This window comes from Sarcophilus harrisii, chromosome 1 (assembly GCF_902635505.1).
Source record: "Sarcophilus harrisii chromosome 1, mSarHar1.11, whole genome shotgun sequence".
Taxonomy (NCBI): domain Eukaryota; kingdom Metazoa; phylum Chordata; class Mammalia; order Dasyuromorphia; family Dasyuridae; genus Sarcophilus; species Sarcophilus harrisii.
The window spans coordinates 86,625,350-86,637,844 of NC_045426.1; the positions used below are offsets into that span (position 1 = coordinate 86,625,350).

Genomic DNA, 12,495 nt, shown 5'->3' on the forward strand with positions numbered 1-12,495 from the left:
CCTGAGGAGATTTAAGAACCTCTGTTATAACCAAACTTTGGGCTTCTGGGATAAAGTATTTATTTGGCACATCACAGGCATTTAATACTTATTCCCTTCTCTCCTTTCCTTGATATCTTGTCTTCCTCAGACTGAGCTCCCCAATCTCCAGGGCTCATCCTGTTCCTGATAGAGGAAATCTAGGAAGGAAAATCAAGTTCCCTAGAGAATCCAGCTGGGTTGACATTCAGATTGCTTGCCTTTGAGTCTCCCCAGAGGTGGACAATTTTTTTATTGTCTTTCCTAAAATCATAGCTAGATTTTCAGTGGAGTTCCAGCAAGATTATGAGACTTAGGAGAGGTGGAGGGATATTCAGAAAAGCCCTGATTCACAAATTTATTGACTGGGAAAAGATGCTTTCTCAGGAGAATGGATTGTCTTTGATCCAAACATAGTTTCCCTGTATCCCTGAAAATAAGCATTCCTGTTTCATGTTGTTTGGAGAGGGCACTTGCTGAGAGACTGGATCTTAAGTCATCAAGTCCCTTTTGTGATAGCCCATTGCTGGGACCCCAGAAAGATAGAGAAAGAATACACTTGGATCCCACCCCAGAGGAAGCTCTACTATTGACTTTCACTTTTTCCTTCTGATCTCTGGCCTGTTTTCTCTTTCATAAAATGGGTGGGAACTAGATGATCTCCCTTCTGATCTGGTCTCACTATATCTGAGCAGGACTCCATTCACTCCTTACAACATTCCCACCATTCCCTAGAAGGTTTCCAACTAAGGCTTCCAACTTTCTCACAATCTGTTACACCCAGTTTGGTCTAAATTAATGATATTTTCCTTAAATGGCTTTTCCAGTTCTCATGTATTATTAGTACATTGTCTTCCTCTCAGTCTAGAAAGATGCTGTGACCCTTCCTCATCCTCCATAGGAATGCAAACATGTCCTTTTTCTTTAGTTCTTAACTGCCTAGTATAACTATTAGGCTGTGTTTATGTCTAGTGTCTATATATAGGATGGAGTTCAGGAGGACACCTATGAAATAGTGGAAAGAATATTAGAGTTTAAAGAGCTGGGTTTGAATTCAGTCATTTACTAGCTGGACTATACCCTTCCCCTCTCTAAGCCTCAGTTTCTCTATCTGTAAAGGGTTGGGTTGGACATGGATTCCTTGGTGGCTAGATGATTCAGTGGATAAAGCACTGGGCTAGAGTCCAGAAGAGCTGAGTTCAAATCCAGGTTCAGACACTCACCAGCTGTGCTCCCCTGAGCAAGTAGACTAATGTTCTGATTGTCTATTTCCTCAAATGTAAAATGAGAAAAGGGATAGTATCTATTTCTCAGGTTGTTGTGAGGATCAAAAGATATATTTGTAAAGTGCTTAGCATGGTATCTGGCTCATAGTGGGCACCTAATGTTTCTTTTCTTTTTTTCCCTCTCTCTTTCCCTTTTTTCCTCCTTCCTTCTTTCCTTCCATTGTTCCCTCCCTCTCCCCTTCTCTCCTTTCCTCCCTTCTTCCCTCCTCTCCTTTTTCCTTCCTACTTTCTCTAAAGATCCCTGATGGTGATATAAGTTCTATTTGAAACACTCTAGGACCCAGTTTCTTTTACTGTGGTTCACAACCCATATGGGAGTCTCAAAATTGAATGTGGGGCTCACAAAATTATGATTTATTGTCAGTAAAGGTTTGACTTGTATACCTAATTTATATGCCAATATACCCAGGATCACATAAAAATTTCATAGCTAAAAAGGGTTCGTGAGTGGAAAAAATTTAAGAATCCTTGCCCCAGGACACAGGAAGTCATAGCTTGATGGACAAATCATTAAATTCATCCTAGAATTAAGCTCAGTGAGGACTTTCCAGAGCATTCCAGATTTCCCTCTGCCTTTTCCTTATTTCTTCTGCTTTATTATTTGACAGTCTGATGGTATACAGAAAAAGAAATGAAAAATACTGCCACTATTGTAATGCAGACCCTCATTACTTCACATAGTCATTTCTCTCCCCACTCCAATCCATCCTCCATTCAGCTACCAAAAGGATTTCTTGAGGGCAGATCTGACTGAGTCACCTCACTACTGAGTAAATTCCACTGACTTTCTATTGTCTCCAGGATCAAATAAAAAAAAATCTTCTGCTTGGAAATCAAACCTCTTCATGACCGAGCCCCCTCCTCTCTTTCTAGTCTTCTTACCCCTTACTCTTCATCACATACTTTTTGATCCAGTGATACTGGCCTCTTGGTTGTTACACAAACAAGACACTCCATCTTTATTCTCCGGGCATTTTCTTTGGCTGTCCCCCATCCCTGGAATGGTCTCTCTCTCATTTCTTCCTATTGCCTTCCTGTCTTTCTTTAAGTGACAACTAAAGTTCCCTCTCCTATAAGAAACCTTTCCTGAACTCTCTTACTTTAGTGTTTTCTCTTTTTAAACTATGTCTTATATGTCCTGTATATAGCTTGTATGTACATATGTTTGCTTGTTATCACCCCTCATTATATTGTGGGTCCCTTGCTTCTTTTTGGATCCCCAGCACTTAGCACATGGTAGACACTTAATAACTACTGATTGATTATTTATCAATAATATTGATTATTTGGATCTCAGATTTGATGCTCACTAGCAGTGAATTTGGGCTCCAGCTCTTTCCTCTATAAAAAGAGGATAATAATCCATAAACCCCATAAGCTGTTGTGGGAAAGTATAATATAAATTTTAAAGTTCTATATTAGCTGTTGTTATTAAACTTTGGGATAATAGAGAGGATATGAGCAGCAGAAGAAGTCAGAGGTTAGAAGACAGAGAAGAGTGAGTGAGAAAAGGGTGGGGAGGAATCATAAGATCATTTATTTCAAAAGAAAGAATTTTAAAGATCACCTTATATTTTTCAACCTTTCTGGCTCCCCATTATACACTTATACATTATACCCCAGTGTACACTTAGAAATTATTGAGTTATACCAAACTGAAAAGTTTTTGTACAAACAAAACTAATGCTGACAAGATTAGAAGGGAAGCAATAAACTGGGAAAATATTTTTACAGTCAAAGGTTCTGATAAAGGCCTCATTTCCAAAAATATATAGAGAATTAACTCTAATTTATAAAAAATCAAGCCATTCTCCAATTGAAAAATGGTCAAAGGATATGAACAGACAATTTTCAGATGAAGAAATTGAAACTATTTCTAGTCATATGAAAAGATGCTCCAAGTCATTATTAATCAGAGAAATGCAAATTAAGACAACTCTAAGATACCACTACACACCTGTCAGATTGGCTAAGATGACAGGAAAAAATAATGATTGATTGTTGGAGGGGATGTGGGAAAACTGGGACATTGATGCATTGTTGGTGGAGTTGTGAACGAATCCAACCATTTTGGAGAGTAGTTTGGAACTATGCTCAAAAAGTTATCAAACTGTGCATACCCTTTGATCCAGCAGTGTTACTACTGGGATTATATCCCAAAGAGATTATAAAGAAGGGAAAGGGACCTGTATGTGCACGAATGTTTGTGGCAGCCCTTTTTGTAGTGGCTAGAAACTGGAAACTGAATGGATGTCCATCAGTTGGAGAATGGCTGAATAAATTGTGGTATATGAAAATTATGGAATATTACTGTTCTGTAAGAAATGACCAACAGGATGATTTCAGAAAGGCCTGGAGAGACTTACACGAACTGATGCTGAGTGAAATGAGCAGGACCAGGAGATCATTATATACTTCAACAACAATACTATATGATGACCAGTTCTGATGGACCAGGCCATCCTCAGCAACGAGATCAACCAAATCATTTCTAATGGAGCAGTAATGAACTGAACTAGCTATACCCAGAAAAAGAACTCTGGGAGATGACTAAAAACCATTACATTGAATTCCCAATCCCTATATTTATGCACACCTGCATTTTTGATTTCCTTCACAAGCTAATTGTACAATATTTCAGAGTCTGATTCTTTTTGTACAGCAAAATAACGTTTTGGTCATGTATACTTATTGTGTATCTAATTTATATTTTAATATATTTAACATCTACTGGTCATCCTGCCATCTGGGGGAGGGGGTGGGGGGGTAAGAGGTGAAAAATTGGAACAAGAGGTTTGGCAATTGTTAATGCTGTAAAGTTACCCATGCATATATCCTGTAAATAAAAGGCTATTAAATAAAAAAATTAAAAAAAATAAAATTAAAAAAAAAAAGAAATTATTGAGGACTCAAAGAGCTTTAGTTTATATACATTCTATCTATTGATATATTATTATATTAGAAAACATTATATTATTGTATTATATTAGTTATATTATATATTAGAAATTATTATTATTATTAAAATAGATCTGACTTTACAGATGCCCTGAAAAGGTCTCAGGGAACCCCAGAAATCACTGGACTACAAATCAAGATTAGTCCTTGTCCCACATCCTCTTGTCTTACAGAAAAGAAAAAGCAATTTCCTAGAGAGGATATAGGAAAAAGCTTTACAAGTGATAAACAACAAAGCTGAAATTTGTCCCCTGGGGCCCTCTCCAGCAGGTCCTGCAAGGCCAAGAGTGGTCAGCAACATGGCTAATGTTTCCTCTCTTTTCTCTCCCTTTTAGGCTGTCAGGCGATGTGGGACAATATCACATGTTGGCCACCAGCTGCCTTGGGCCAGTTGGTCATTATACCTTGCCCCAAGGTCCTTGAACTCTTTTTCAAGAGTTCATTTCATGGTAAGTGACTTCAGATAAAGAATCTGCTCTAAGGGTGGGCAAGGGCCTGGAAATTTAGTGGTCAGTCTGCGGAACTGTCTTCTCCAATTCTTTTTTAAAAATTTTTATAAACCTTTTTATTTTCAAAACACATGCATAGATAGTTTTCAACATTCACCCTTGCAAAACTTTGTATTCCAAATTTGTTTCCCTTCCTTCCCCCCTCCCCTCCCCTAGATGGCAAGTAATCCAATATATATTAAATGTGCAATTCTTCTATACATATTTCCACATTTGTCATGCTGCACAAGAAAAATTAGATCAAAAAGGGAAAAATGAAAAAGAAAAAAGCAAGCAAACAACAACAAAAATGGTGAAAATACTATGTTGTGATCCATCTCAGCTCCTATAATCGTCTCTCTGGGTACAGATAGTTCTCTCTATCAAAAGACCATTGGAACTGGCCTGAATCATCTCACTGAATCACGTTCATTAGAATTGTTCATTGTATAATCATCTTGTTGCTGTGTACAATGTTCTTTTGGTTCTACTCACTTCGCTTAGCATCAGTTCATGTAGGTCTCTCCAAGTCTCTCTGAAATCATCCTGCTTCTTGTTTCTTATGGAACAATAACATTTGTATACCATAATATTCAGCCATTCTCCAACTGATGAGCATCCACTCAGTTTCCAATTCCTCGACACTACAAAAAGGATTGCTGCAAAGATTTTGTGTCTTGTGGGATATTACATGTTATAATCTGATCTCTCAATTAACCTGACATCAGGACTTTTTTGATGCAGATTCCTGTGTATCCAGCCTTGTGATGTGATGTAATCAGCTAAAGGGTAGAAAAGATAATTGAAGTAGACTATTTCTTGAGGGTCTCTGAACTCAGGATGCTTGCAGTCTGGTGGGGTACAGAGGAAAAAAATAAAAGAGGAATTTGGTGAGAGAAAAAGAGAAATAGCAGACATAGATCTTGCCCTCAAGGAGTCTGCAGTGGGGTGTGGGGAACCAAGGAGAAAGGGAAGAGGTGGGTAAGAAGAGAGACAGAATTGGGTTCCACTTTAGAGAGCTCTTCATCTGAGAAGAGAGAGGACAGAGGATCAAGTCGACAAAAAGGAGAGGTGGAGATGTACCCTGTCGTTGGGGATCTCACAGTCTATAAAGGGGAGAAGGAGAGAGAGCAACCTGAGACTCAACCCTTAGGAACCTCATAGACTGGAGAAAATAGAGGAAGAATAGAACTAGATTCTGAAGGAACAAGTTAGGACAGAGCTGAAATGGACATTATAGGAAAAGCAAAATGATTGATTCAGATTTGAAAATAGAACTAGAAAAGATTAGATTATACAGTGATTGCATAACAATGGAAGTTTAGTAACAGTGATATCATATTGTGCCTTCTTTAAATCTAATTATGAATTGCATAGCATCTGTTTATAATTGATAATTGTTACAATTTATTAATTTTATATGCTTATTACCCACCTCTTAAAGATTGTGGAATCATTGAGGGCAGAGACGATGCCATTTTTCGGCTCTTTATTCCCTGTGCCCAGTACAGAATATTATCAAAGAAGATGTTTAATAAAAATGTCTAGAACAGACTATAATTTATTTAATTTAGTAGAATTTGTTTTTGTTTAAAAAAAGTAAAATCAATTTCAGTCATATGATTTATCCTGATGTTCAGATGATCTTTGAAAAGCCTACCTGTATATTCCACAAAACCATAATCTAAGCTTCATTATCCACTTGATAGTAGCTACAGAATTATAGGCGTTAGGCTTAAAGTTCTGCACTTTGCACTCGGCTCTGCCATTAACTCCCTGCATGATCTTGAGGACATTTTTTTCCCTCTTATTCTTCTTCATCTATAAAGTGATGGAGCCGGACTTTCTTTCTCGAAGGTCCTTCCGGTTTGATGTCCTAATATTCATCACCTTTTGAAGGATCAGTCTTGCAAACTTATTCCTAGAAAGCATCACAAATGCTTAGCCAGGGCATTCTAGCATGATGCTATGCTGCAATCCTTGGGAAAATACAAAATTGGAGGAATATGTTCTTCTTGATAGGAGTGTCAGTGCTGGATGGGAACAATATTTAGGATATGCTAATGCACATCAGACAATTCAAAAAATATTTATTAAATGCCTACTATGTGCACAGATTTTGTTTGGCATTAGAAATACAAAGATGAAAAATCACAACTGCCTTCTGATAACTTACAATTTAACAGAAAACATAGGATATGTAGACAAATTAACGATAATACAAACTAGAATGTAATACACAGAAAAGAAGATAAAGCAAAGCAGAAAAATTAGAAGTAGATATCATTTTGGGCTGATCAGATCATGGAAGGAAGAACAGCACCTGATCTTGGCAATGGGGGAAAAAAGACAAAGATTTTAAAAAGCAAATATGAGACACATAAGCATGAATAGCAATTTGGACAAATGCACAGAGGGAGCAGAGGGCTACACAAGATTAAGGAATGACTAGTAATGCAATTTGGTTGAAATATAGAATACTTAAAAGAGAATGAAATGACACAAGGATGTAAAGATTTGCTGGAAATTGTAGAGACTCTAGAATGAGTCTTTAATTTCATGTACCTAGAGAGCCAATGAAAGTTTTTGAGCACCATGGGCAGATCTGTGTATTAGAAAGACTACTCAGGACTTTAAAACATAGAATGTTAGAGCTGGAGAGCACCTTTGAAGCCCAGGATTTCTTAACCTGAGGCCTCCAAACTTGCTTTTTAAGTATTTTGATAATTGTCTTTTAATATAATTGGTTTCCCTTGTAATTACATGTATATTACTTTATGTATTTAAACATATTATTCTGAGAAGTCTATAAATTTCATCAGACTATCAAGGAGGTCCATAACCCACACACACAAAGGTTGAGAATTCTTCAGTTTAGCTGGATTTTCTCATTTTTCTAAGGAAAATTTCAGATCCGAAAGGGGAAGTGAAGGCATTTAGTGAAGTAACAGCAGAAGGAACTATATTTAAAAAGTTATCAAACTGTGCATATCCTTAGATCCAGCAGTGTTTCTATCAGGCCTATATCCCAAAGAGATATTAAAGAAGGGAAAGGGACCCACATGTGCAAAAATGTTTGTGGCAGGTCTCTTTGTAGTGACAAAGAACTAGAAACTGAGTGGATGCTCATCTGAGTTGGAAAATGGCTGAATAAATTATGGTATATGAATGTAATGGAATATTATTGTTCTGTAAGAAATGACCAGCAGGATGATTTCAGAAAGGCCTGGAGAGACTTACATGAACTGATGCTGAGTGAAATGAGCAAAACCAGGAGATCATGGCAACATCAATATTAAATGATGATCATTCCAACAATGAGATGATTGATAACAGTTCCAATGATCTTGTGACAAAGAGAGCCATCTACACCCAGAGAGAGGACTGTGGGAACTGAGTGTGGATCACAACATAACATTCTTACTCTTTTTGTTGTTGTTCATTTGCATTTTGTTTTCTTACTCATTTACTTTCCTTTTTGGTCTGATTTTTCTTGTGCAGAAAGAGAATTGTATAAATATGCTAACACATATTGGATTTAATATATATTTTAACATGTATAACATATATTGGATTGCTTGCCATCTAGGGAAGAGAGTTGGGGGAAGGAAGGGAAGATCTGAAAGACAAGGCTATGCAAGGGCCAATGTTGAAAAATTATCCATGCATATATTTTGAAAATTAAAAAGCTTTAAAAATAAAAAAATAAAAAGAAGTAATGGCAGAACAAGAACAAAAGCTCTGGACTTCTGACCTCTCAAATATCTACTTCTCCCTCCTGCTTAAGAAAAAAAATCCCCATATTCTCCAAAATGTTTAAAGAGCAACACTTTTGTGATAACTAAGAATGGGAACCAAAGCAAATGCCCATCATCTGGGGAATGGCAAACAAATTGTGGTACATAAACATAATGGCATATTACTGGGCTGTAAGAAATGATGTATGTGATGAATACAGAGAAGCATGGAAAGATCAATATGAACTGATACAGTGTGAAGTAAGCAGAGTCAAGAAAACAATATGCACAGTAACTACAACAATTTAAATGGAAAAAAAATGACATATCTCTCTGTCTGTGTCTCCTTTCCCTGCTAGTCTCTGTCTTTGTCTCTGATTCATTTTCCCTCTGTCTCTCTCTGTCTCTGTCTCTCTCTCTCTGTCTTTCTCTCTCGCTCTCTTCCTCTTTCTTTCTCTCTCTCTGTTTCTCTCATCCCTCTTTCTCTCTGTGTCTCTCTCTGTCTCTTTTTTCTGCCTTTCACTGTCTATCTCTCTCCTTCACACACACACACACACACACACACACACACACACACACACACACACGTTCCTTGAGAATAGAACTTGTCTTCCTGGATTTATCTATTAAACCAGAGATATCAAAAACTCAGCCATGAGGAAAGATGTTATCCAATCAGATTGAAATTAAATTGGGAGATATTTAACAAATAAATGAAAATGCAATAATGCACAGATAACAATACATTTTAAAACTATCACCATACAACCCTCAAAGATTCACCATTCAATGACTCTGTTTTCCTTTGAGTTTCACATCAAGCTGCCCTTCTTACAACTAATCCAGAAGAGATTGATTACAGCCATGTGATAAATCGTAAGATTAGGACTCAGGTTCCAAAAGTGGTTTGGAGCAGAAAGAAGGAAGGGGGGGAGGGGAATAAGGACTCTGATTCTATTTCTCTGATTAATTTCTAATAATCTAATTTCTGAGCACCTAGTTATGAGGTGTTTGACTTTATATGTCATTATCTCTACTTGGAATTCAATTTCTGCTGAGTTTGGCTTAGATGACTTTTAGTTACCTTTTAGCCAATGATGCTAGAGCCAACTCATACCTGCTCTAGAGATCATTCTTAAATTTTCAGTGTAATTTACACCTTGGAAATCAGCAAATACTATAAATCAGGACTTGATTTATTGTTTTATTGATTTTTACACTTTACATGATTTACAAAGTGATGGAGAATATGTTAATAATACAAATTGAATTTAAAATGTGTTATAAGTATATTCTCCTCTCTTCTCCATGTTCCCCCACCCCATCAGAACTGGTTGTTAAAGCATTTACAGGATTCCTGTGGTATCTAGAGGCCAAGGGAGTTCTTAAATCTGAGGAAAAGGAATAGTTCCCCTAGGCCACAGGCAGGGACCCTATGGGAGTGGGTGGGGAGAAGGAACACTGTGAAGATCCTGCCTTCTCCATTGTGAGAAACCCTTATGATGGGTGTCAAGGTCAGCTTGAATTGGGGGAAAAGCAAAGGGACTAGCAGAGAATCCAGTGTTGAAGCTAGAGAGAGAAGGTCTACAATTAATAATTGAACTGACGTCCAAGTCCAAAGTGTTTCCGAGGAAGATGTTTTTTGGAGTCTGGGAATACTTTGATCCTGACTCTAGGATGCCAGCTTGCCTTTCCACTTAAAATATAAGAACTAAAAAGGCTTGTCTGTAAGGCTTCAGGAAGTCTAACCTATTTTACTGAGAGTCATAATGATAAAAACATATTTCTATAGCTTTATGGTCCCAAAATACATAGATGCTTCTTAATTCTGTGACCACAGGCAGGTTACCTTTTGTCTCTGTGCCTTAGTTTCTCCATTTGTAAAATGGATAGAGAAATGAAGAAAAAAAATAATTCTGTTAACAATAGCTAAAATTTATGTAGCATTCTAAAGTTTGCAAAGTATCTTATATGAAGACTATCTTTTTCACAGAGAGTGATTTTAGGAAAGTGCTTTATATTCTCTTAAAGTATTTTACAAAAGGCTTATTCAGCAAATGTTTTGTGACTATCTACTATGTGCAGGGCACTCAAGAGAAGATAAGGATTAATAAAACAGCACTTTCCCTCCTCGAAAAGTCTAACATGAGAGACAAAACACATATAACAGATAATTATAATATAAGATAGAATGTATAAAGTGACATAAAAGAGATTAAGGAGTCAAGGAAATTCAGAAAAGGAAGAGCTCAGTGTGGCCTGGGAAGGCATCAAGAAGACTTTCTGGAAGAGACCACTTTTGAGCTGAGCTTGAAAAGATTGGATTCAACATAAATGGGAGAGAGGAGGAGACTGGGCATTCCAGGAAGACTTAATTAAGTGAGCAGAGGTTTGTGATTTTTGTGTTATATAGCTTTTATCTCATTTTATAATCATTCCAATTTTATGGTTGTGTTTTGGTTTGGTTGTTTGTTTTTTTTTTTTTCGGGGGGGGGGGTGGAGGATTTGGTTGGGAGCCACGATTCTATCCCAGTGTGGAGATTCCCTCCTCAAATACAGAAAAGACAATACCTATTTAGTTTATACTCTTAGAAGGAGTTGTCCAGGACACTGCAAGGTTAAGTAACTTTCCCATAGTCACACAATGAGTACTTGTCTGGGATAAGACTTCAACCCAAGTTTATTTTGCCTCTAAGGCCAGTCTTTCATCCAGTGGCGTATAATTGCCTCTCTTGATGGTCTAGGTTTGACAAAGTCCTTTCATCCCAAAAGAAATGTGGCACATTTACAGAAGGGAAGTTCTTGGCCCAGTGTCACAGTGAGAAACACAATGTCCTCTAATTAAAGACTTAAACTAGGAGTGTTCCAACTCCTAACCCAAAACTCTGTCTACTCTACCTTAGAGAACAGCCTTATGGATTATGGGGGTCAAGAAAGGTCTAGGATTATAGCCCCATAAGTAGCAGCTAAGAATGCTTAGAGATCCCCATCTGGGACAAGGCATTTACTTTTATCTGCTTTTTAAATGCACAAAATAAAATACTTATTACAAAGGAAACCAATTTTATGAAAATAGAGATATCAAAATATATTTGAAAAGAGAACAAAAAGTTCATGTGCCTCAAGTTAAGAAATATTACCTAGTTCTAGATCTTCTGGAGACCAAGGTTAGAAGACCAAGAGGGAACAGATACCAGACATGGGCATTTAATTGTGCTGGCAGCTTCAAGAGGAAGAAAGTTAATTATGGATAATGTGTGGTGACCTTCAGAGCCAAAGGTACCATGTGTTAGGTCAGTTCAACCCTTATTATTATTAAATCTTGAGTGTGAGCATTGATATATCAAAAATCAGCAGATCTACCAATCAGGACTAGATCTATTGTTCTGTTGATTTATCTAGACTTGAGAATAATGGAGGAAATGCTAAAAATGCGAATTAAATGTAAAATGTGCCATTTTTCAGAGACTGGCATACCCCTGCTCCAAGCCTAGGAGCTTGATTTTAGTGTCCACAGATTATAGAAACCTAGAGGATAGAGAACAGTGAAAATCCTGGAATCCAGTGCAAAAGTCCCCTAGACAATAAACATAATAACTCCCATTTCTCTGTAAGTTGATTGAATGTTTCAGCTTTGTAAAGCATCATTCTCTCTATTTTGCAGATGGAAAAACTGAGGAAGTTATACTCCAGGATAGTTGGATCAAATGGTAGAAAGGGAGCTGAGGCAGAATGGTGTGACCCTGAATTCAAATCCTTGCTTTACTACTTAGTCCTTGCATGAGTTTAAGCAACTCACTGATTCTATTAACAAGCTATCAGTCAGCAAACATTTCTAAAGTACCTACTATGCGCTGGGCAGAAATGTCTTTTAGTCCCATTCAATCTATGATCCCATAATCTCAAGGGCCTGCAAGGTTTAATTAAGCCTAAGGAATTTATTTGTTGCCTTGTGGAGGGGAGAGAAGAAGGAGAAAATTTTGGAATACAAGATTTTGCAAAGGTGAA

At 37.2% G+C, this 12,495-nt stretch overlaps 1 protein-coding gene across 1 annotated transcript in view; it reads left to right on the forward strand.

Moving 5' to 3' along the window:
• Nucleotides 1–12,495, forward strand: part of VIPR1 (vasoactive intestinal peptide receptor 1) — a 76,858-nt gene that overhangs the window by 45,587 nt on the left and 18,776 nt on the right. The window contains exon 3 of the mRNA XM_012543488.3: nt 4,598–4,711. Within this exon, the coding sequence (XP_012398942.1) occupies nt 4,598–4,711 (114 nt within the window). The remainder of the gene's footprint in view (nt 1–4,597; nt 4,712–12,495) is intronic.